Below are 25,264 nucleotides of genomic sequence, written 5' to 3' on the forward strand. Positions count from 1 at the left end.
CCAAATAGAAAAAGTATAGGTTTATAGTCAGAAGTTTAAGTTACATGTCAATTACTAAAGAGGTAGTCATTTCCGTCGAAAGAACGACATCTTGATGACCATTTTGAAAAACATACTTTCACTTTGAGTTTAACCAAGATTTTTGGATATAGTTTCATGTTCATATAAAAAATCATTTTCCCAGAATAACAACTTTTAAATCAAAGTTTATCATAGTTTTTAATTATCCAAACCAAAACAGCCCCCGGTTTCACTACGACGGCGTATATCCTATTTTATGGTGTTCATCGTGTTTTCAGGTTTTAAATCATTAAGTTAACATATCATATAGATATAGAAAATGTGTTTAGGTGATTTTAAAAGTCAAGTTAGAAGGATTAACTTTTGTTTGCTAACAAGTTTAGAATTATCTAAACTATGTTCTAGTGATTACAAGTTTAAACCTTCGAATAAGATAGCTTTATATGTATGAATCGAATGATGTTATGAACATCATTACTACCTCAAGTTTTCTGGATAAAACTACTAGAAATGTGAAAAATGGATCTAGCTTCAAAGGATCCTTGGATGGCTTGAAAGTTCTTGAAACATAATCATGACACGAAAACAGTTCAAGTAAGATTTTCACTCGAAATAAGATTGTTATAGTTGTAGAAATTGAATCAAAGTTTGAATATGAATATTACCTTGAATTAGAAAGATAACCTACTGTAAATAACAAAGGTTCCTTGATCTTAGATGATTACTTGGAATGGATTAGAAAGCTTGGAAGTAGACTTGCAAACTTGGAAGTATTCTTGATTTTTATGAAACTATACTTATGGAATTTATGAAGAACACTTAGAACTTGAAGATGGAACTTGAGAGAGATCAATTAGATGAAGAAAATTGAAGAATGAAAGTGTTTGTAGGTGTTTTTGGTCGTTGGTATATGGATTAGATATAAAGGATATGTAATTTTGTTTTCATGTAAATAAGTCATGAATGATTACTAATATTTTTGTAATTTTATGAGATATTTCATGCTAGTTGCCAAATAATGGTTCCCACATGTGTTAGGTGACTCACATGGGCTGCTAAGAGTTGATCATTGGAGTGTATATACCAATAGTACATACATCTAAAAGCTGTGTATTGTACGAGTACGAATAAGGGTGCATACGAGTAGAATTGTTGATGAAACTGAACGAGGATGTAATTGTAAGCATTTTTGTTAAGTAGAAGTACTTTGATATGTGTTTTGAAGTCTTTTAAAAGTGTAAGAATACATATCAAAACACAACATGTATATACATTCTAATGGAGTCGTTAAGTCTTCGTTAGTGGTTACATGTAAGTGTTGTTTTGAAACCTTTAAGTTAACGATCTCAATTAATATTGTTAACCCAATGTTTATTATATCAAATGAGATGTTAAATTATTATATTATCATGATATTATGATGTATGAATATCTCTTAATATGATATATAGATTAAAATATCGTTACAACGATAATCGTTACATATAAGTCTCGTTTCGTAATTCTTGAGTTAGTAGTCTTGTTTTTACATATGTAGTTCATTGTTAACACACTTAATGATATATTTAAATATCATTTTATCATGTTAAATATAGTGTATCAATATCATAATATGATACATATGTATTTAGTAGACGTTATCATAACGATAATCGTTATATATATCATTTCGAGTTTCTTAACTTAGTAATCTCATTTCTTATGTATTTCACACATTGTTAATATACTAAGTGAGATACTTACTCATCATAATCTCATGTCAACCATATATATATGTCTTTATATACCACAACATGTAGTTTTTACAAATTTGTAACGTTCGTGAATCGCCGGTCCACTTGGGTGATCAATTGTCTATATGAAACTTATTTCATTTAATCAAGTCTTAACAAGTTTGATTGCTTAACACGTTGGAAGCATTTAGTCATGTAAATATCAATCTCAATTAATATATATAAACATGAAAAAGTTCGGGTCACTACATAATTAATGTTAATGACATTATCAAGATGGATTATATTTTTTTCTTTTTCTTTTTGATTTTTTCATAACAAAAAAATTATCCTAATAATGATATCATCATTATAGGATTTTAATAGAAACTATAGATTAATTAATTAATTAATTAATTAATCAAGGAAAGATACATAAATACAAAGCAATAATACTTATAAAAATAGCAACAGAAAATGAAATAATTATCATTCCGTATTTCCTTCTCATACTCTCCTCATTCTTTTGCCGAAACCCCCATCTAAAACATCTCACATTGCGTTTGACTTCCAATCTTATGTTGGAGGTTGAGAGGGCTCCCATTTATGAAAACTCTCCTTTTCGTATGTATGCAAGCTCTCGTTTTTTGTCATCTCGTATTATATCACGGTGATCGCCTAAGTTTTAAGTTTTGATGATTCTTTTCTACCATTTCCTTCCCACATCTTGCTAAACACCATCCGTTTCGGATTGCGTCCTTATTAGTATGTTGTCATTACTTCGACAATCGATCTAGATCCATCCGTCCATCATATTCGGTTGGTGTGATTTCCTTCAGTGATTTCCATACATTTTCAACCTCTTGAGGTCTCAGGCGAAGTGCTTTACTTCGTTTTTGGCTCAAGTGTCTCGAGTATTCTATGTTTTGGGTTTCATTAGCTGTTTAAATGTCTTCGAGTTAAGTGTTCGCCTTTATTTTATGTATAGGTGTTCGGTGCACCTACGATTGAAGTTTTATGAGTTTTTATTTATTTATGTTGGTTTCTTTCTTTTTTATAAAATTGGGTTCTCACCATTAATCAAGTTTGCATATCACTTTCTGGTGAATCATCTTTACCAATTGTTCACTTTAAGTTCGTGTGTTTGGTGTTTTCAATGTACTTAGTGTCACATCCACTTTTAATTTTTACATTTTTGGATCTAATCTTATTAATTGATTTTTTAAAAAGATACGGAGTAAAAAAATAGCAACGTTATCAATTGACGTACGTACACGAAACTGAAAATACCAGTTATTAGGAACAGTTTTTTAATCTAATCGAATCGATAACTAACCAGACGACAGTAATTTCAAATTTCATATTCCATTTTCAATTTGGGGAAGAACAGACGAACGAACTATTGAACCCTAGATTTTGTGATGATATTAAATTCCATCGCTACGCCACCACCAATCACAATTTCCCTCTAATTTCCGGCTAGTTTCCACATCTGATTCCTGTAATTACAACGCAAACACTCTGTTCGTGCGTGTTTGATTTCAATTTAAATAAATCAGTGGTCTAGGGTTTCGTTTATCAACGAATCCCTAAACCACAATTCTTCTCATTTCAATGGATTCTGCTTCAATTCCCCTCGACTTATTCCAGATTTACAGACGCTACTGCCGTAATTATTTGATCCTATCATCTTTTTACTTTTATATCATCTAATTTAATTTAATCTAATAATAATAATATAATCAGTTCTTTATGTCAAGATTCAAGTATTATGCCTTTATTATTTAAATTTGAATGAATTTAAGTGATTTTCTGGTATTATATATGCAGAGATCACATCGGATGAATATGCATTTGGAGATGATGGTTATAGACCTGCAAACGAATCGAAAAAAGCCAAATTACACAAGGTTGCTTTATCTCAACTCTTACAATTAGTTGAGTCTAGGATGGACAAAAGGTATGATTGCATGTAGTTTATACATATACATTACATATTATATTATATAATCTATTAGTATTAGTATATAAAATAAATTAAGACTGATGAATATTTTGTTGGGGGTCTTAACAGGGTGTCAATACTTGAAGAAATTCATATGCTCATGTCAAGGCTTGATTTGATGGTGAGATATGATTTCATTTCTTGTTATTTGATTGCATGTGTAATTGAGCAAGACCAACTAGTACATTCATTTTACAAATTACTAATAATGGTTTTCTTTTTTTGTATTTGCAGGCACACTCGTGTGAGTTCACACGATTCTATAATTTTGTGTTCTTCGTATGCCGAGAGGATGGTCAAAAAAGCATCAGTAAGTTTGATTTTCTGTAAAATGTGGATGATGAGTTATATAATTATTTTTTTTTATTTATTTCTTTTTAGGTTATGATCGGTTGAGTTTATATACACCTAATTTGGATTCTGTGAACTGTTCTTAGCTGTAAGCAATGCAATTATGGCATGGAAGTTAGTTTTAGCGGGAAGGTTCAGACTACTTAATCAATGGTGCAGTTTCGTTGAGGTGAGGTTCCTTACACTTGTGCTTGTTAAATGCTTTTTCATGTATTACTAACTAGAATTATGTGATACTTTAAAACTAAAGACTAAATTTTTGATCTGTGATTTTTATGATACTCATTTTTCTTTCAACTATATGCGATTTTTGTATGCATCTTATTACTTGGACAGTGGAGAAGTTGAGAGAGATGGGTACATAATTTTTAAGTCCAACTTGGATGTACTGTGTAGGATTGAGTTCACTGTTATCGATATACACACGCATGCGCACATACACACACACATGAATACATACTTACACAAGCACACATATATATACATCTCTCGTCTTACCAAAAGAGGTCTAAGTATACATAATCATGTTAGGATTGTTACTGGTAACAGCAAACTTCAGAGGTTGAGTGTTGGTTGTTTACATCTTTCTACACAAAAAAGTTTATAACCTTGCATATTTGCTCGGCTTTCCAAGCCACATATTACGTTACACAGAGCATGCCATGCCAATTCCTTTACATCATTATTCAATGTTCATTGTCCTTCCTACTCAGTTAACTTATTTTTGAAGTTTTTAACATGTAGAAAAATCAGCGACATAATATCTCTGAGGACACATGGCGGCAAGTTTTGGCCTTCAGTCGCTGTGTACATGAAAATCTCGAGGGATATGATCCTGAAGGTACTAAGATATACAATTACTAGTTTGCACCTGTTCTTAAACCACTCATTCCTGTACTGCTAATGCACACTTTGTAACTAAAAATGGGTAAATTTTTTTGGGCTGGACAAAACGGGCTGGGTCTGGTTGGTGAAAGTGTAACCTCTTTTGTTTCTTATATGGTATTCTAACCAAAAACTTATGTTATATTGGTTGTTTCAGGAGCATGGCCTGTTCTCATAGACGAGTTTGTCGAGCATATGTACAGGTGCAACCTCATGAAAATCTTACTCAGTGACAAACTTGTCTTTTACACTAATGTTTTCACCATTACTTCAACCTGCTAGTAACTTTAATATACTGTGAAACTAGGACAGTAATTCTGGATTTTAAATTACCAAAATAACGGTCTTTCTATCCATGTCAGTAATTCTAAATTTTAACATTAATTTACTTGCTACAATTATTTTGTTACATTATTTGATACACAGAATAAATGGATCTGAAAATGCTCGTAGTTTTCGTTGCCGTTGCAGTAATCCCGAAACCCAACCAGCTAATGACTTTCTGCCAGGTAAGCGTTTGCCCGGTCCTGGGGCCCGTGTCTAAAGAAACAATATCCGATTCTTTATTCTCATGATTTATCCATCTCTTTTTGTTGCAGGTATGAAAATAGTTCCCGGTGTAAAAAGAAAGTTGGGTGAGGACTTGCAAGACCAAGATATGACCAATTTTAATGCCTTTATGGATTACAAGAGGAGGCACACTGATGATGATATAGCCGGTAACTTGGTCAATCGAGCGGGTCCCAATTATGATTCTGTGGAGACATTTAAACAAAATAGCCAACTGGGTTCGTCCAAGTCACCTTGTGCTGTAGAAGGCAGCCTCCCAAAAGGTTTTGCAGAACTTTTCTCAAGCTTGTCTAGTTCGCAGTTTGATCGAGAAACTCGAGTTCCGTATACACTGTAAGATTGTATTTTTTTTCTTTTCTGTAAAAGTTGTTTTTTTTTGAAGTAGCTCATTTGAGTTTTTGGGGTGCTGAAGATGTCTTGTAGAGTTTTGTGTAATTGATACAGGATTAAAGAATCGATATCGTTTATGTCATAGATCTGCTGGATTTCAAAGTTGCAGGCTAAACAACAAAAGCCCCCCTAACGGTCCAAAATGTTGTGTTGTATTTGAATGAATCTAGTAGTGTCCAATCTTGATATTCAAAGACCTTGCAAATAAAGCCCACTCCATGCACATTTTAACGTACATATCGCCTATATTTTGCTTGGTGTATAGAATGATTGTTCACCTTTATAAAAGAAATCGTACTTAAGTATACAACTCAAATGATGTCAACCTCTCATTTGTTATGCAATCAGAATGGAATTCAAGATCACCAAAGATGACGTGAGTAAGGTCTTTTTTCTCATTACTCTGTATCAGAATTTTTACGCGCATTTCATCTACTAGAAGTTCAATTGATCAGGGGCGAAGTGGCAAGTGCGATGCATATTATATAGCATACACACTAGCATTTTTAGCTACAAATTGTCACAATTTCCAGGAGCAATGTGCTACAGTTTCATTCGAATGACAAATGAAAATGCGGATCATGCAATTCCTTCATTAAAATTTCATAGAATGAAAACCAATGACCAACACATTATTGTGAAAGATCCTTTGAGTTCTCTTTTAGTATTCAAAATGTTGACATTAACTACATATTTAATATGTATATTCATCGGGTGGTGCCCTCGTGGGCACGTTCCTCTCTGGGTCGGTCTAGTCTAATCGAAGTCAGCTAACTCACATGGAATACGGGACGGGGTGAGTTTTCACCGAGCTCGTCGCTTGAGTTGTCGACGAAGGGGTCAAAGGTTGTGCTTACGACAATCCGAAGGTTGCCCCGGAGACACGGTCAAAGCACGCCCACCCAGTGTGCTTCTTTCACGACATGCTCTGGTCCTGGGTGTCGTAACAATTACAATATGGTGTCATGATATTCTCAAAAGAGATTTTCAGTTCAACTCAATGGCAACTCATCTCGGAGTGGGTCGGGAAAAGGTTAGAAAACAATTAAAAGTCATGTAAAAATATATGTTTTTCTTAGATAACCAGATTAAAAAAAAGTAAAAAATCACATGGAAGATCATAATATCAACCACACGTATATATATATGATTACCACAAATTAACTCTACAAACAAGATAAAGATTGCTACACATATTATTTGTTGTAGTATTAGTAATAAGAAAATGAAAGTTTACTATTAATTGTTTTATTCCATTATATAATAGTAAGTCTTATATTAATGATAGCCTTAAAAAAAACAAATGCACACGATTAATGAAATGTCACCACTACAGAAAATAAGCAAAAAAAACCTCTTTTTTACCATTTAAGAACCGGTTTTACAAGATGATCAAGTTGTTAGTTACAAAATTACAAGGGAGATAGTGATTTGATTCATGCTGGTTATGAGTCGGGTCAAGGCTCTCCTGGCAGACTACGACATGCCATATCTATCAACTACTCCGTAGTACTCTACTACACAAAGCCCTAATTAATGGGAATTGATATTTCCAATTGCTTATTTGATAAATCCAGCGTAAGTTATGTGACATTCCGAAAATACCCTTATAAAATAATTAATTAACGTGGATAACTTTTCGTTTACCAAATCGTCTATTCCACTTCTCATTTCTACCATTTGTTTGTCTCTCTCATTGTTTCTACCTGCTGCATGAGTAACAAAATATTGAAACTTCTCCTAATCAATTTTCTTCTTACTGAAATTTAAAGATTATATTTTTAATCACTTAATTATACGTAAGCTAGTCCGGTCCGGTCCGGACAAACGCGAAGACAGGGGGACGCATGTGGATGCTTTGCATCCCCCAACTCTTCAAATAAGCGAATTACAGTGTGTTAAAAAATTGTATATTAGTTGTCAAATACTAAATAATAAACACAAGCATCCCTTAAATATGATTAACATATGTCATAGTTACGATGTATATATGAAAATTTTATGTTAATATTTAATTTTTGTGAAATGCATCCCCTATCCGTGAATCCCGGCTTCGCCTCTGAGTCCGGAGACGTTAAATCCGGCGACGGTCACCAAAGACAACCACCCACGACATTAAAATCGATGAAACGGACCACAGAGTAGAATGGAAATCCACTTTACTCGCCGCATGTGGGACCTAAACAAATACAATTTACAAAGATATAAGAAGGAGTAATATAGTTGAAAAGGGAATAATGTGAAACATACGGTTACGATTTATCAAGATGATGAACGTTATTTTATTTTTCATTAACCACTTTTCATTATATCCAATTTAGTAGGGAATGACTCATTACCTTAAACTCTATAATGATTCATATAATGACTAACCACCTTTAATGATTACATTTCTCATTATTAACACCCTAATACCCCAATCAAGCACACCTCAATGTAACGAAGCATTCTCCACTAAATTGCATATAATGAAAAGTAGATAATGAAAAATATAATAACTTCCACCATCCTGATAAATCGTAACTGCATGCTTCACTTTTTCCTTTTCAACTTTATTACTCCGTAATTATTTTCTTATATCATTGTATCTTTTTTTTTTTCACTTGAAGATTCCACACCCATCACTTGTATTTAACTGACAATAAATAGTTTTGACTTATGATTAGGATCAATGTTAAAGAAATAACATGTTATCAAGTTAGTGATATGTTCACATATCCACCAAATAAACATCTATACTTTTCACTTTTATGATTACTTCAATTTTGCATACGTTATATTCAAAGTAAATTGTACATATGATTACTTCAGTTGGTGTTCTGTCTCTCTTAGCGAGAGGTCGGGAGTGCGACTCCGTTGGGGTGCAACATTGCACTCAATGTTACCCCTTGACCTGAAGTGGATTATGTACTAATTCATAATATCCTAACAAAACAAGTAACAACAAGTCAACAATGTACATTTCATTATCTTAATATAATAATATCTCATTGTCATTGACATTCTCATTACCTCTAAGATGAACCAAGCGCACCTTAAGACTTCCAAATGAATGAACTAAGTAATATAGCTTAAGTCACGATTTGGGTTGTGTCGAGTAATCAAAATGATTTCTAAACATCAAAGGGTTATTGACTTGGCGGTATCTTGGTGGTTCTTTCAATTAAGAGGTAGATGATTCAAGTCTTAATGTGAACATATTTTGTGACTTATTGTAAATAGTCTTGTAATGATTGTGTGAGTTTGTTTGTTTTTAATGATTTTTAAACGAACAAACCTTCTTTATAATTTAAAGTGGTCTAATCATATAACTTCGTAAATAATTTTTAATCAGTTATATGACTACCCAAACTATTTATCTTGAGTAATTCAAATCTATGATGTATTACGAAAATATCACGATGCCTCATTACTGAATCAAGTTGATGATGTTAGTAAATAATAACAATTCCACCATGTTTGATAAACCTAGATATTTGTTGATTAGAAGTTTAAAACACATGTAAAACAAACAAAAAATAAAACTATTTGAGTTTTGGACCTAACCTCTTTTTGTCCAATATTACTAATTACTAATTACTAAATAAGTCCTATACAGATATAGTCATTAACTGAATAGTTTTAGAAACATGTGTATGCAAGTTTTGTCATTTTATATTAAAAACACCCAAGTGGTTAAATTTAAGTTAAAAAAATAAATATAAATTTATTATAATTCAGTAGGCTTGTAACTACCTTTGTGTTATAATTCAGTAGGCTTATAACTACTTTTAATAAATAGTATCTAATTAAAGAATAATAGAAAGGAGAGAGAGAATGTATATGTGAAATATATTCAAGAGAGTGCATATTCTACAAACTACATCATCATGTATTTATAGTAAAAATAAACCACTGTGCAATTTGGTAGGTGAATTGTAGCCACAAAATTGGCACACATTATTTGACTTTCATAACACTCTCCCTTGGATGACAATTTTGTTTCATTAAGATCAATTACAAGCAACTAGTACTGCCTCGTTAAAAACCTTGCTAAAGAAAAACCCAGTGAGATAAAAACTTTAGCCAAGGGAAAAAGAGTGCAGCATAGAGTTGACTCCCCCTCAAGTAGACATCATTGAGGCGTTAAATCCTTTTAACATGCCTCATGCCAATATTGTGAACATGCGTTCTGAAAATAGCAGTTGGAAGTGCTTTGGTGAAAAGATCGGCAGAGTTTTTGCTGGATTGAACATATTTCACTTCAATCTGGTTGTCCTTAATGAGGTTTTGAGTGTATGAGAAGAATCTAGGAGGTATGTGTTTTGTTCGGTCACTTTTGATATACCCTTCTTTCATCTGTGCTATGCAAACTGCATTATCTTCATAGATAGTTGTTGGACTTTTATCGTGTTCTAGTCCACAAGAATCAGTAATGAGTTGTGTCATTGATCTCAACCAAAAAAATTCCCGAGTAGCTTCATGTAATGCAATCACTTCGGCATGATTTGATGATGTTGCAACAAGTGTTTGTTTTTGAGAACGCCATGATATTGTAGTACCTCCATTTAGGGATACATATCCATTTTGAGCTTTAGCTTTATGTGGATCAGATAAATAACCTGCATCTGCATAACCAACCAAATCTTGTTTTGATTCGTTAGAATAAAATAATCCTAAATCAGTAGTTCCTCTAAGGTATCTAAATATATGTTTGATCTCATTCCAGTGTCTTTTGGTAGGAGCTGAGCTGAACCTTGCCAACAAATTAACTGCAAAAGAAATGTCAGGTCTTGTACAATTTGTAAGATACATAAGAGCTCCAATTGCAATAAGATATGGTACTTCTGGTCCCAGGATATCTTCATGATCTTCACAGGGACGAAATAGATCAGTGTCAACATTAAGTGATCTAACAACCATAGGAGTACTTAATGGTTTTGCCTAGTCCATATTGAAACGTTTTAAAATCTTTTCCGTATAAGCTGTTTGATGTACAAGTAAACCATTAGGCATATGCTCAATCTGCAAACCAAGGTAATACTTGGTTTTTCCGAGATCTTTCATTTCAAATTCTTTCTTTAGAAGTTGAATGGTTTCATGGATCTCTTTATTTGTACCTATGATGTTAAGATCATCGACATAAACGGCTATGATCACATATCCGGATGTTGTTTTCTTAATGAATACACATGGGCAAATAAGATTATTGGTATAACCTTTGCATATCAACTAATCACTTAATCGTTTATACCACATGTGACCCGATTGTTTCAACCCATATAAAGACCTTTGTAACTTGATTGAGTACATTTCTTTGGATTTTGCATTGGTTGCTTCTGATACCTTAAATCCTTCAGGTATCTTCATATATATATATATATATATATATATATATATATATATATATATATATATATATATATATATATATATATATATATATATATATATATATATATATATATATATATATATATATATATATATATATATATATATCACTATCAAGTGATCCATATAGATAAGCAGTCACAACATCCATGAGATGCATTTCTAAATTTTTAGAAACTGCCAGACTGATTAAGTATCTAAAAGTAATTGCATCCATAACGGGGGAATAAGTTTCATCATAATCAATTCCCGGTCTTTGAGAAAAACCTTGAGCTGCAAGTCTAGCTTTATACCTTGTAACTTCATTTTCCTCATTTCTTTTTCGCACAAAAACCCATCTATATCCCACTGGTTTCACATCTTTAGGTGTGAGAACGATATATCCGAAAACTTTTCTTTTATTGAGCTATTCAAATTCAGCTCGTATTGCTCTTTTCCAATGATCTCAATCATGTCTATTTTGACATTCCATGACAGATTTTGGTTCCGGATCATCATCATCATTCATGATGTCATATGCAACATTATATGAAAATATCTCATCAAGATTTTTCATTTCATTTCGGTTCCATAATATTTTTGAATGTACATAATTAATTGAAAATTCCATATTGACATCATCAATCTCCTCTACAGAAGGAGTATTGATTTGTGGTTCTTGTTGAACACTTTCTTTTACCTCATTATCAGCTGATTTTCTTTTTCGAGGATTTTTATCTTTGGAACCAATTGGTCTCCCACGTTTCTGGCGTGGCAAAGACTCAAGAGTGACATTATTGCCAGCTTTTGGAATTTCAATTCGAGCTGGAACATTTGCTGCTGGTATATATGATTTAGTCATTCTTTTTGTATCTGTAAATGCATCAGACAATTTATTCGCAAGTTCTTGCATATGCATTATTTTTTGAACCTCGATCTCGCATTCTTTTGTGCGAGGATCAAGATACATTAATTGAGGTTCACACCATGAAACATCAATTTCTTTATTTTTTATTTCTCCCCCTAATCTAGGGAACAATGTTTCATTAAAGTGAGAATCAGCAAAACGTGCTGTAAAAACATCATCCGTCATTGGTTCAATATATCTTATGATTGAAGATGTTTCATATCCAACATATATTCTCATCCTTCTTTGAGGACCCATTTTAGTGCGTTGTGGTGGCGCGATAGGAACATAAACCGCACAACCAAATGTTCTAAGGTGGGAAATATTTGGCTGATGGCCAAAAACAAGTTGCAAGGGAGAATATGTATGACTTGCACTTGGTCTAATGCGAATTAATGATGCAGCATGTAAAATTGCACGACCCCATACAGATACTGGGAGTTTTGTTCTCATTATCAATGGTCTAGCTATTAATTGCAATCGTTTGATTAGTGATTCGACTAAACCAGTTTGAAGTTTGGAAAAAGTTTTGTAATTCTGCAATCTTAAATTTTCTTGTATAGTTATGTTTGCAGAATGCATTGTGGAGAAAGTTTTCTCCATCATATCAGCATCACTTATTTCTTGACCACAGAATTGAAGCTTTGAACGGATCTTGAACATGGCCGAGTTGTATTCACTTACCTTTTTAAAATCTCAGAACCTTAGATTTCTCCATTCTTCCCTCGCAGCTGGGAGTAATATTTCCTTTTGATTATCGAATCTACTCTTGATACTTTCCCATAAAACATGTGGATCTTTGATAGTGAGATACATATGTTTTAAGGTGATATTAATATGTTTGCGAATAAAAGCAATTGATTTTAATTTATCTTGATCAGAACAAGTATTGTTTTCTTTTAAAGTTTCTAGAATACCCAATGATCCAAGATTTATTTCTACATCCATGACCCATGATGTGTAGTTTGTTCCCGATACGTCTAGGGCATCAAACTCAAGCTTTGATAAGTTTGACATTTTCTATTTTCAGAAAGATGAACAACATAAATTATAATCATAATCAATTTCTAACAACATGAAATTAGAATCATTTTAAATTTATAAGTAGCAAACAACAAAATAATGGTATGATTACAAATAATAAAACCACAAGGGCAGGATAGAATACCCGGTGGTATATTAGCAACAATGATGATAGTTAATATGACCAATACAATAGGAAAAATCATCCTTGTGTGAATCATCTTTACAAAAACTTTTTGAGATTGGTAATCTAAGAAAATGAAGATTGATTTGTGAAAATGTGAAAACGGATATGTTTATTTTATATTTGAAAAAATATAGTCGTTGTAACGTCGTCAGTTGACGTTAACAACCGTTATGTATATATGACCGTTGTAACATCGTTAGTTGACGTTAACGACTGTTATGTACTCGTTATATTAATAATAATTTTAATAAAAGAATTTTATTAGTATAAATATGATTACTATAAAATATATTTAGTATAAATACGTATAGTATAAATACGAAGATTAATAGAATAAACATATTATGCATAAATAATAAATTTAAGAATAAACATTAGTATGCATAAAATAAATAATGATTAATTGCATAAGTAATCATAAATGTTAGATAACATAAATATAAATGTTAGTGAAGTTAATAAGAGTTAGATTACAGAAATATAATTCAGGCGGTATAACCGACCATATATAACATAAATATAAATGTTAGTGAAGTTAATAATAGTTAGATTACAGAAATATAATTCAGGCGGTATAACCGACCATATATAACATAAATATAAATGTTAGTGAAGTTAATAAAAGTTAGATTACAGAAATATAATTCAGGCGGTATAACCGGCCATATATAACTTAAATAACATAAATATAAATGTTAGTTATGATGATAATAATATTTACCTTATTAATAAATAATAGAAGATATCGTTAAATTTTTTTTTTTATTATTATTACCTTGATTAGTGACTTGTGCTTGCTTAGATAAACCTTGATTATACGGAGCACTTCGTGTTGATAACGTGTTATAATTCAGTAGGCTTATAACTACCTTTGTGTTATAATTCAGTAGGCTTATAACTACCTTTAGTAAATAGTATCTAATTAAAGAATAATAGAAAGGAGAGAGAGAGAATGTATATGTGAAATATATTCAAGAGAGTGCATATTCTACAAACTACATCATCATGTATTTATAGTAAAATTAAACCACTGTGCAATTTGGTAGGTGAGTTGTAGCCACAAAATTGGCACACATTATTTGACTTTCATAACAAAATTATAGTATATGTGGTGTTAGATTCTAGGAGTGCTCCCAATGGAGACATGTCTCCACCTTAGTCCTCAGCGCCACATCAGCACTTTTTTCCCACTTCCTTCATAGGACTTGTAGAGACCCGTCCTAATCCATCTGAACAAAGTCCATATCAATTATAAACGATTCACAACAGTTGGTTACATCGCGAGGTACTTGACCTCTATATGATACATTTTACAAACATTGCATTCGTTTTTGAAAAAACAATCTTTCATTATATTGAAAGTTGACGGCATGCATACCATTTCATAATATATCTAACTATAATTGACTTAATAATAATCTTGATGAACTCAACGACTCGAATGCAACGTCTTTTGAAATATGCCATGAATGACTCCAAGTAATATCTTTAAAATGAGCAAATGCACAGCGGAAGATTTCTTTCATACCTGAGAATAAACATGCTTTAAAGTATTAACCAAAAGGTTGGTGAGTTCATTAATTTATTATAAATAATCATTTTTCAATAGTATAATAGACCACAAGATTTTCATTTCCATTTCTCATAAACATAATCTCATATCAGGCATTTCGCACGGCATAGAGATAAAAATCATTCATATGGATTGAACACCTGGTAACCGACGTTAACTTAATGCATAGAATATCCCCAAAACAGAACCTCTCGTCTGTATAATAATCTCGAAGTACTAAAGCATTCGTACCCCGAATGGAACTTGTCAAGGTCCATAGATCTATCTTTAGGATTCGCGTCAATCAGGGGCCATTTCCCTAAATTCTTAGGTTACCAGACTTGAAGGGCGATATTCGGTTTAATAATCCAACCATATAATGTAGTTTTTGATCACTTGTGTCTATTTCGTAAAACATTTATAAAAGCAGCGCATGTATTCTCAGTCCCAAAAATATATATTGCAAAAGCATTTAAAAAGGAAGCAAATGAAACTCACCTAATGTATATTGTAGTAAAAATACATATGACAATATTGAACAATACAGAGTTGACCTCGGATTCACGAACCTATATCATGTATATATATTAAAATATATATTCGCAATCGAACAATTTATATATTATATCTCAAATTATATACTATATTTATTTAGTTTGTGTATATATTCAAAATGTTTAATATTTATATAATTATATTAATATATTTTTGGTTGGTATTTTAATAAGAATACCTATCATGTTATATATAAATATTTATATAAATTTTGTTAATATGATTAAAACCTATAACCTTAATAATATTCTTAAATCTTTTATTTTCATAAATGTAATTATATATTTTTTTAATAATAATGATATAGATAATACTGATAATAATAATAATGATAGTTTTATTAATAAATCTCATAATATGATAATATCAGTAGTTTTTTTTTAATGGATTAAATAATTTAATAATAATGATAATGAAAATTATACCTTTTGATATTAACTCTTAGTATTTAGTATAATAATTGTAACAACCTTATTACTAATGATAATCTTAATAATAATACGTTTGTTAAAAAAAAAAAAAATAAGTCTCTAATAATACTAATACTAATATTAATCATAATAATAATTTGTATTATTTTCATAATAATAATAATAATAATAATAATAATAATAATAATAATAATAATAATAATAATAATAATAATAATAATATAATAATAATAATAATAATGGTGATAATAATAACTACCTCATAAGCTTTTTCCAAAAAGAATGACACAAACCTAGCTCGAACTCGCGATCTCACGCCAACACAATACACCTCCTAACCGTTGAGCTATTTATATTTTTCTGATTTAAATCAGAGTTTAAATATATAAAACCCGTTTTTGTTTTGGCCCAACTGAAATTCCCATCCATCTAATTCGTATACGGTCCAATAATTAATTATTATCACAGCCCAATATTACACTCAGTTTCTCGGCCCAACAGGAAAGTGGCAGCCCACTTAGCAGCTAAGACATGCTATTGTTTTAAAAAAAAATTATCTTGACCTAGAATCGAACCCAAGACCTCTCGGTTCTCAACACACGCCCACACCCATCACGCCATTCTATATTTTTGTTATTATAACCAATTCATAATCATTTAACCCATATTTCTAATTCTTCTTCTTCCTCCTCTATTTTTCAATTCGACAGTCCCATCTCACTAGATAAATTAGCGGCCCATATTACTTAGAGTGTGCATAACCCGTGTAATATTCTAATAGGATTTTTGCTTTCTGTATTGTGGTTAATATCGAGCAATTGGACCCAATAGAACATTTGTATCAATTGGTATTATTTTACATCACAACTCAAGTGGGGTTGTTTGACTAAAAGGTGTCGGCCACCAGTATTATAGAAGCAATAATATCAATTGATATTATTTTACGTACAACTCAAGTGGAGTTGTTAGACACCGCAAAGTTTGTTTCAAGTTATCAATTACTCAATCGAACAACATCATAAAATGAACCGAAGAGCACAGTTTGATCACCATTTATCGTCATCTTTGTTAACATCATAGAAGTGGGTTCACGCGTCCTTTAACCAGAACGAAAAGTAATGTGCAGCTGCAAATGAAATTGGTTGTACGTTCATGCTTGATGGGTGTACAAGTGATTAGTGAAGATGGCTTGAAAAAACATAAATGGAATAAAGGTGGTGTTAGGAGTAGGGTGAAGATGGCGACTATTGGTGGTGATTCATGGTGGTTTTCTAACAAGACAAGAGGGAGAGTGATAGAGATGATGGCGGTGAGGATGGTAATGGAAATGAGTGTGATGGTTCCTTGGTTCGAACTCCGCTTAAAAACAAGAAAGATAGATAGAGAGAGAGAGAGAAGAGAGAGTAAGGTGTGGTTGCGTGGGTGAGCTCACGAGTAGAAACAAAGTTGCAGTAGCAATCCAATGATGTTGATCGATGGTATGATGTTAGTATTGGTGACGGTTTGATTCATTGGTGAGGTTGGTGTGTGATCAGTAATTCGAAGTAGAACAGAAGATGGGTAAATTGCAATGGTGATGAGGGTTTGTTATGGTTCGGGGTGGCGACGGTTTGTTATAGAAGACAGGAAGGGGTGTGGTTCTTGATGTTAGTTCCCGGATGGTGGTGGTTATGAGCTAAATCAGGGAACACAATTGCAGTAATAACAATTGAAGTTGCACGTTGGGTGATGTATTTAGTGATCGAACAAGAAAGTGATTCTTGTGTTTCGTCGGGTTTGATGATGGGTGAATGTTGTGAATCCAAAGGAAGTAGAGAGATGGTGAAGTGTGGTGAAGTGAAGTGGTGATTGGTATTGGTGGTCTTTGGTTAATATGAACAAGATTGATAGTGGTTTGAGTTCACAACTCCAATAGAAGAAAGAAGAAGAAAGTGAATGGAGAGGTGAGGTTATTAAGATGAAGTAGGAAAACATGGAAATGGTATAATATATTTATATATCCCATGCTGTTTACTTGTGAGAAAAAGATGAGAAGATAGTAGACCACTTATTTCAACATGATGTGATTTGGTTAAGTTCACGGATCAATATGGAACAGTGATATATATATAATTATAATTATATAATAATATTAATAATAATAATACTTTTAACAATAAAAATACTAATAGAAATAATACTATTAATATTAAGTTAATAATAATAAATAATAGTAATGATAACTAAAATCATAATTTCTTTCTACTAATTATAATAACAATGGTATTAATAATTTAATAATAATAATAATAGTATTAATAATAATGTTATACCAAATTCAATGTATCAATTTTCATATCTATATATTATATATATATTTATAATACGTAATAGTTTTCATTACAACGTATATTATTTTACATATTAATCTGTAACATCAATTGCATCTAATAGTTTATTAATATGATTAATAATTTATATATATATAATTCTTTATTTATCCATATTCATTTATAGATTATTGTTCGTGAATCGTCGGAAATGGTCAAAGGGTAATTGAATATATATAAACATGGTTCCAAATTTTAAGACTTAAGATTATAGACTTTGTTTATCGTGTCGAAATCACATAAGATTAAGTTTAAATTTGGTCGGAAATTCCCAGGTCATCACAGGACTAAACCCATGACTAAACACTCCCAACCATGACACTCCTTCCTTCTTCTTTTTTTTAAATTTTTTATTTTTTTATTATTTCCAAATAATATTAATTTAGTTATTTGGATCAGAATTTGGGTTATTTGGATTCATATTAATATATATAGTGTTTGATAATTTGAGATAGAATTGATGAAATTGTATGAAATATGACTGTATGTGTGTGTGTATGAAATTGTATGAAATATGAGTGTATGTGTGTGTATGAAATTGTATCAAATTGGAGTGTATATATAGAGTTTAAAAAAGAAAAAAAAAAAGAAAAAAACAAATTCATCTCCAACGGCCAAAAATTTGACCGTTGGAGTGTTTTTCCTTCGTTTGGTCCGTCCACAAATATGACCAAGAAGCACGTTGCAGAACACGAAGAGCTGGGCGGCCCCTTGGGCGATGCGCTGCCAACGGCGTCCAGCAGGGCGGGGAGGTGGACGGCAACGTTGGGAGGACTCTAAACGCAAAAATCAACAACTACAAGATAATATTTTGCTTTCAGTATTCATATAATTAGTGACGAATTAATGTAAAATCAAGTGGATCCAATTTAACTAGACTTTAAAATGAATTAATTATAATTATATAGCTTGAGTATCAATTTAGGTCAGGTTGTGTCAAGTAAAATATCATAATGCCTTGGTATTGGATCAAGTTGATGTTAGTAAACAAAAACAACTCCCAACATGTAGAGAAAACAAAATATTTTTTAAAAAAATTAACACATACATACAAGCAAAAAGTTAAAAAAAATATATTTTAACTTTTTGACCTAACGTCTTTTTGTCAATTTTTACCAATTAAGTCCAACTAGTTTTCGAACCCTCGCTTCGCGCCGGGAGTTCGGTTTTCAATGTATTTTATTGCGTTTAGTTTGTAAAATTATTTCGTGGCTAACGATGATGTCGTTGAAGCGCAACTCGAGTCAAACTAAAAGGTATAACCCGTGAAAGATTTAAATGTTATTTTAAATTAACAATATATGTGCATCTCCGCGTTTCGCTATGGAATTGTCGACTTTTAAAAATTTTAACGCAAAATCAACGTGCATGAAAAGTACCCCAAATATTTAGTGTTTTTTAAAAAGCGTCCGTTTTGCGTATAGTTAGTGACATTGTGTTCCTAAAATTATTTCGAGTTTAACGATGGTGTCGGAAAAATTTAACTCGTTGCGAGCGAGAAGATATGACCCGTTGAATATTTGGGTGAAGTTTATTTAAGATTTTTTATGAAAATGGTTATTTGACACTTTACCCCCCAAATAGGGGGGTCGATTTGAATTTTTGGAAAAAGTGTGGGGGGCTTTGTTGGTGAAATGAAATTTAGTTAAAATTTAAAAAAAAAAAGGTGAAAAGTCGAAAATACTTCTAGTGACTATTCATAACTTTCGTCTATTAGATGTGGTTATAATTATAATATGTATATTCATTAATTGATTAGTTTTTTAATCAAGTGTATGCAAATTTTATTATTTTCTAAAAATAAAACCCCAAATATTGTTAAATGTTAACTAAAGTAGTAAGACAACATCCAAATTGTAAAATTAAACTTAATGCACAAACCAAAATATTATATATGGTAGTAGGTTCTAAATGCACAAATCAACAACTAGAAGATAATTTTTTGCTTTCAAAATTAATATATTATAATGCGAATATCTGGCTTATGCAGATTCAATTAACTAAGCAACAAAATGAAAATTTTCATTAGATTTGAGAAATGATTAAGGTCAGTTTGGATCGAGTTAATCAAAATGATTCATGAAAAAAAAAAAAAAAAAAAAAAACGCTTTTAAATATAAGTTGTAGTTTTATTGTATCATCTATCATCATCTATCTTACTAAAACAGTAAGTAAGCTATGTCACGTGGCGCCTCCATATTCATTCTCAGCAAATTCTTTTTTCTCATAATTTTGAATTAAATAATTCGGTAATTATGAATGAGTGACACATGTCCTCTCTAATCGTCCGCTTAATTATCTTTAAAAGGGGTTTTTTCAAAATTAGGGTTCCGATTTACAGATCTATATTATCCTGCAACAATTTCTAACAGATCAATCGCATCAATCAGGGTTCCAAAAATAACATTAATTGATCAGCAACTTCTTAATCCAATACGATACAAAATCGTACAATCTGTTCATGCGATTGATAATCATCATCATCCAATCCGTCAGTATCATCATCATCTTCATCCTGTTTATTGTTGAATAATCCATTATTTTGGAATGGATCCTACGATTCTCGATTGACATCCGTCAAAATCATCATCATCTTCATCATAGCCTCAATCGATTAAGAGATGGAATCGAATCCAGGAGGCATGATGATGAAGAACGGATAAATAATTTTAGGGTTCGATAATGGAACGGTCCAACAATGATGATGAAGAACGGAGATTTAACGATTTTCTCTTGATTAGAGTGAGTTTCTTTGATTTAATTTATCTTTTTATTTTTTAATTTAATTTAATATTTACTTTAATTCTATTACGAATGTAATTTAGAAATTAATGACAACGCTTTTTCAATAATAACGCTTTTTAAATTTCAAATTTTTGGTTACACTTTGTTTGGTAACTTTTGTGGTATGATTTGCATTTGTCTATTGCTTTAAGAAAGTTTTGTTCTCAATTAAATCAGTTTGGTACAATGTTGCTGGTGATATATGCTTGAGCAAAATGATAGCCCTGTGAGAAGAAATCAAAGGTGTGTATATGTTATTTGAATACATATTTTTGATGTATTATCTGGTTCACCTCTTTATTTTGGATGTTCTTAGGTTCGTTCATAACTTCATAAGTAACTTTTGTGGTATGGTAAACGTTTTCCTGTTTCTTTTGTTTTTTACAATGTTATTGGTAGTTTAATTTAGTATGCGTCTGTTCGTATTCGTATTCGTATTCCAAAGTCTCTCGGGTTTTTAAGTTTTTTGTTTTTGTTCTTACTTGCAGATATCATGGAGATGAGTTGTTCTGCACAATCTGCGGTGGACATAAGTATTCCAGTTGTGATGATCTTAAAACTTGCATGATTGCTATGATTGCTTGATTTCTTAATCCTTTCAGTTTTCAATGTTTATTTAAGAAGTGATGATAACATTAGTTGAGTAAAATATTTATTCAATCTATTTTCTATTAAAACAGGCATCTAAAATTTAAATTTATTGTACCAAATGCAGGCCCATTTTGATTGAATGGGGAGACAGTGATTGGTTCTATTTACTTGCTTTTGTTCGTCTTGAATCGCTTTGTCGCCATCTTTGATCATCACAGTCTCTTTCCGTGTGTCTGTAGTCCTTTGACTGTTTGTAGACGAGTGAAGTAAAGGTAGATGATTTGGTATATAACTTTCTTTGTTTTTATGTTGCTTTCGTTAGATGTTATTGTTCTTATTTTCGATTTTATGCATGTCTTTGTTGTAGTGACCCGAACTTTTCCATGTTTATATATATTAATTGAGATTGATATTTACATGATTAAATGTTTCCAACATGTTAAGCAATCAAACTTGTTAAGACTTGATTAATTGAAATATGTTTCATATAGACAATTGACCACCCAAGTTGACAGGTGATTCACGAACGTTAAAACTTGTAAAAACTATATGATGACATATATATGGATATATATATAGTTAACATGATACTATGATAAGTAAACTTATCATTAAGTATATTAACAATGAACTACATATGTAAAAACAAGACTACTAACTTAATGATTTTTAAACGAGACATATATGTAACGATTATCGTTGTAAAGACATTTAATATATATATATATATATATATATATATATATATATATATATATATATATATATATATATATATATATATATATATCATATTAAGAGATATTCATACATGATAATATCATGATAATATAATAATTTAAAATCTCATTTGATATTATAAACATTGGGTTAACAACATTTAACAAGATCGTTAACCTAAAGGTTTCAAAACAACACTTACATGTAACGACTAACGATGACTTAACGACTCAGTTAAAATGTATATACATGTAGTGTTTTAATATGTATTTATACACTTTTGAAAGACTTCAATACACTTATCAAAATACTTTTACTTAACAAAAATGCTTACAATTACATCCTCGTTCAGTTTCATCAACAATTCTACTCGTATGCACCCGTATTCGTACTCGTACAATACACAGCTTTTAGATGTATGTACTATTGGTATATACACTCTAATGATCAGCTCTTAGCAGCCCATGTGAGTCACCTAACACATGTGGGAACCATCATTTGGCAACTAGCATGAAATATCTCATAAAATTACAAAAATATGAGTAATCATTCATGACTTATTTACATGAAAACAAAATTACATATCCTTTATATCTAATCCATACACCAACGACCAAAAACACCTACAAACACTTTCATTCTTCAATTTTCTTCATCTAATTGATCTCTCTCAAGTTCTATCTTCAAGTTCTAAGTGTTCTTCATAAATTCTACAAGTTCTAGTTACATAAAATCAAGAATACTTTCAAGTTTGCTAGCTCACTTCCAATCTTGTAAGGTGATCATCCAACCTTAAGAAATCTTCGTTTCTTACAGTAGGTTATCATTCTAATACAAGGTAATAATCATATTCAAACTTTGGTTCAATTTCTATAACTATAACAATCTTATTTCAAGTGATGATCTTACTTGAACTTGTTTTCGTGTCATGATTCTGCTTCAAGAACTTCGAGCCATCCAAGGATCCGTTGAAGCTAGATCTATTTTTCTCTTTTCCAGTAGGTTTATCCAAGGAACTTAAGGTAGTAATGATGTTCATAACATCATTCGATTCATACATATAAAGCTATCTTATTCGAAGGTTTAAACTTGTAATCACTAGAATATAGTTTAGTTAATTCTAAACTTGTTCGCAAACAAAAGTTAATCCTTCTAACTTGACTTTTAAAATCAACTAAACACATGTTCTATATCTATATGATATGCTAACTTAATGATATAAAACCTGGAAACACGAAAAACTCCGTAAAACCGGATTTACGCCGTCGTAGTAACACCGCGGGCTGTTTTGGGTTAGTTAATTAAAAACTATGATAAACTTTGATTTAAAAGTTGTTATTCTGAGAAAATGATTTTTATTATGAACATGAAACTATATCCAAAAATTATGGTTAAACTCAAAGTGGAAGTATGTTTTCTAAAATAGTCATCTAGACGTCGTTCTTTCGACTGAAATGACTACCTTTACAAAAACGACTTGTAACTTATTTTTCCGACTATAAACCTATACTTTTTCTGTTTAGATTCATAAAATAAAGTTCAATATGAAACCATAGCAATTTGATTCACTCAAAACGGATTTAAAATGAAGAAGTTATGGGTAAAACAAGATTGGATAATTTTTCTCATTTTAGCTACGTGAAAATTGGTAACAAATCTATTCCAACCATAACTTAATCAACTTGTATGGTATATTATGTAATCTTGAGATACCATAGACACGTATACAATGTTTCGACCTATCATGTCGACACATCTATATATATTTCGGAACAACCATAGACACTCTATATGTGAATGTTGGAGTTAGCTATACAGGGTTGAGGTTGATTCCAAAATATATATAGTTTGAGTTGTGATCAATACTGAGATACGTATACACTGGGTCGTGGATTGATTCAAGATAATATTTATCGATTTATTTCTGTACATCTAACTGTGGACAACTAGTTGTAGGTTACTAACGAGGACAGCTGACTTAATAAACTTAAAACATCAAAATATATTAAAAGTGTTGTAAATATATTTTGAACATACTTTGATATATATGTATATATTGTTATAGGTTCGTGAATCAACCAGTGGCCAAGTCTTACTTCCCGACGAAGTAAAAATCTGTGAAAGTGAGTTATAGTCCCACTTTTAAAATCTAATATTTTTGGGATGAGAATACATGCAGGTTTTATAAATGATTTACAAAATAGACACAAGTACGTGAAATTACATTCTATGGATGAATTATCGAAATCGAATATGCCCCTTTTTATTAAGTCTGGTAATCTAAGAATTAGGGAACAGACACCCTAATTGACGCGAATCCTAAAGATAGATCTATTGGGCCTAACAAACCCCATCCAAAGTACCGGATGCTTTAGTACTTCGAAATTTATATCATATCCGAAGGGTGTCCCGGAATGATGGGGATATTCTTATATATGCATCTTGTTAATGTCGGTTACCAGGTGTTCACCATATGAATGATTTTTATCTCTATGTATGGGATGTGTATTGAAATATGAAATCTTGTGGTCTATTATTATGATTTAATATATATAGGTTAAACCTATAACTCATCAACATTTTTGTTGACGTTTTAAGCATGTTTATTCTCAGGTGATTATTAAGAGCTTCCGCTGTCGCATACTTAAATAAGAACGAGATTTGGAGTCCATGCTTGTATGATATTGTGTAAAAACTGCATTCAAGAAACTTATTTTGTTGTAACATATTTGTATTGTAAACCATTATGTAATGGTCGTGTGTAAACAGGATATTTTAGATTATCATTATTTGATAATCTACGTAAAGTTTTTTAAAACCTTTATCTATGAAATAAAGGTTATGGTTTGTTTTAAAAAT

General features: G+C 31.2%; 1 protein-coding gene across 1 annotated transcript; it reads left to right on the top strand.

The window, feature by feature from the left end:
• The first annotated feature begins 3,026 nt into the window (after window positions 1-3,026).
• LOC139857986 (defective in cullin neddylation protein AAR3) lies at window positions 3,027-6,169 on the top strand. The gene is made up of 9 exons (XM_071846836.1): window positions 3,027-3,402; window positions 3,564-3,693; window positions 3,808-3,859; window positions 3,973-4,048; window positions 4,176-4,258; window positions 4,834-4,930; window positions 5,132-5,177; window positions 5,401-5,483; window positions 5,574-6,169. The coding sequence occupies exons 1-9, from the start codon at window positions 3,348-3,350 to the stop codon at window positions 5,879-5,881; spliced, it is 930 nt and encodes a 309-aa protein (XP_071702937.1). The 5' UTR covers window positions 3,027-3,347; the 3' UTR covers window positions 5,882-6,169.
• The last annotated feature ends 19,095 nt before the right edge of the window (window positions 6,170-25,264 follow it).

This window comes from Rutidosis leptorrhynchoides, chromosome 7 (assembly GCF_046630445.1).
Source record: "Rutidosis leptorrhynchoides isolate AG116_Rl617_1_P2 chromosome 7, CSIRO_AGI_Rlap_v1, whole genome shotgun sequence".
In the NCBI taxonomy this organism is placed as follows: domain Eukaryota; kingdom Viridiplantae; phylum Streptophyta; class Magnoliopsida; order Asterales; family Asteraceae; genus Rutidosis; species Rutidosis leptorrhynchoides.

What these genes read in the sequence shown, in the direction of transcription:
- LOC139857986 (XM_071846836.1), top strand. Translation starts at nt 3,348, where the DNA reads ATGGATTCTGCTTCAATTCCCCTCGACTTATTCCAGATTTACAGACGC. An exon ending in AATGGTGCAGTTTCGTTGAG is followed by an intron (nt 4,259 to 4,833) that starts GTGAGGTTCCTT and finishes TTTAACATGTAG; the next exon opens with AAAAATCAGCGACATAATAT. An exon ending in AGCTAATGACTTTCTGCCAG is followed by an intron (nt 5,484 to 5,573) that starts GTAAGCGTTTGC and finishes TTTTTGTTGCAG; the next exon opens with GTATGAAAATAGTTCCCGGT.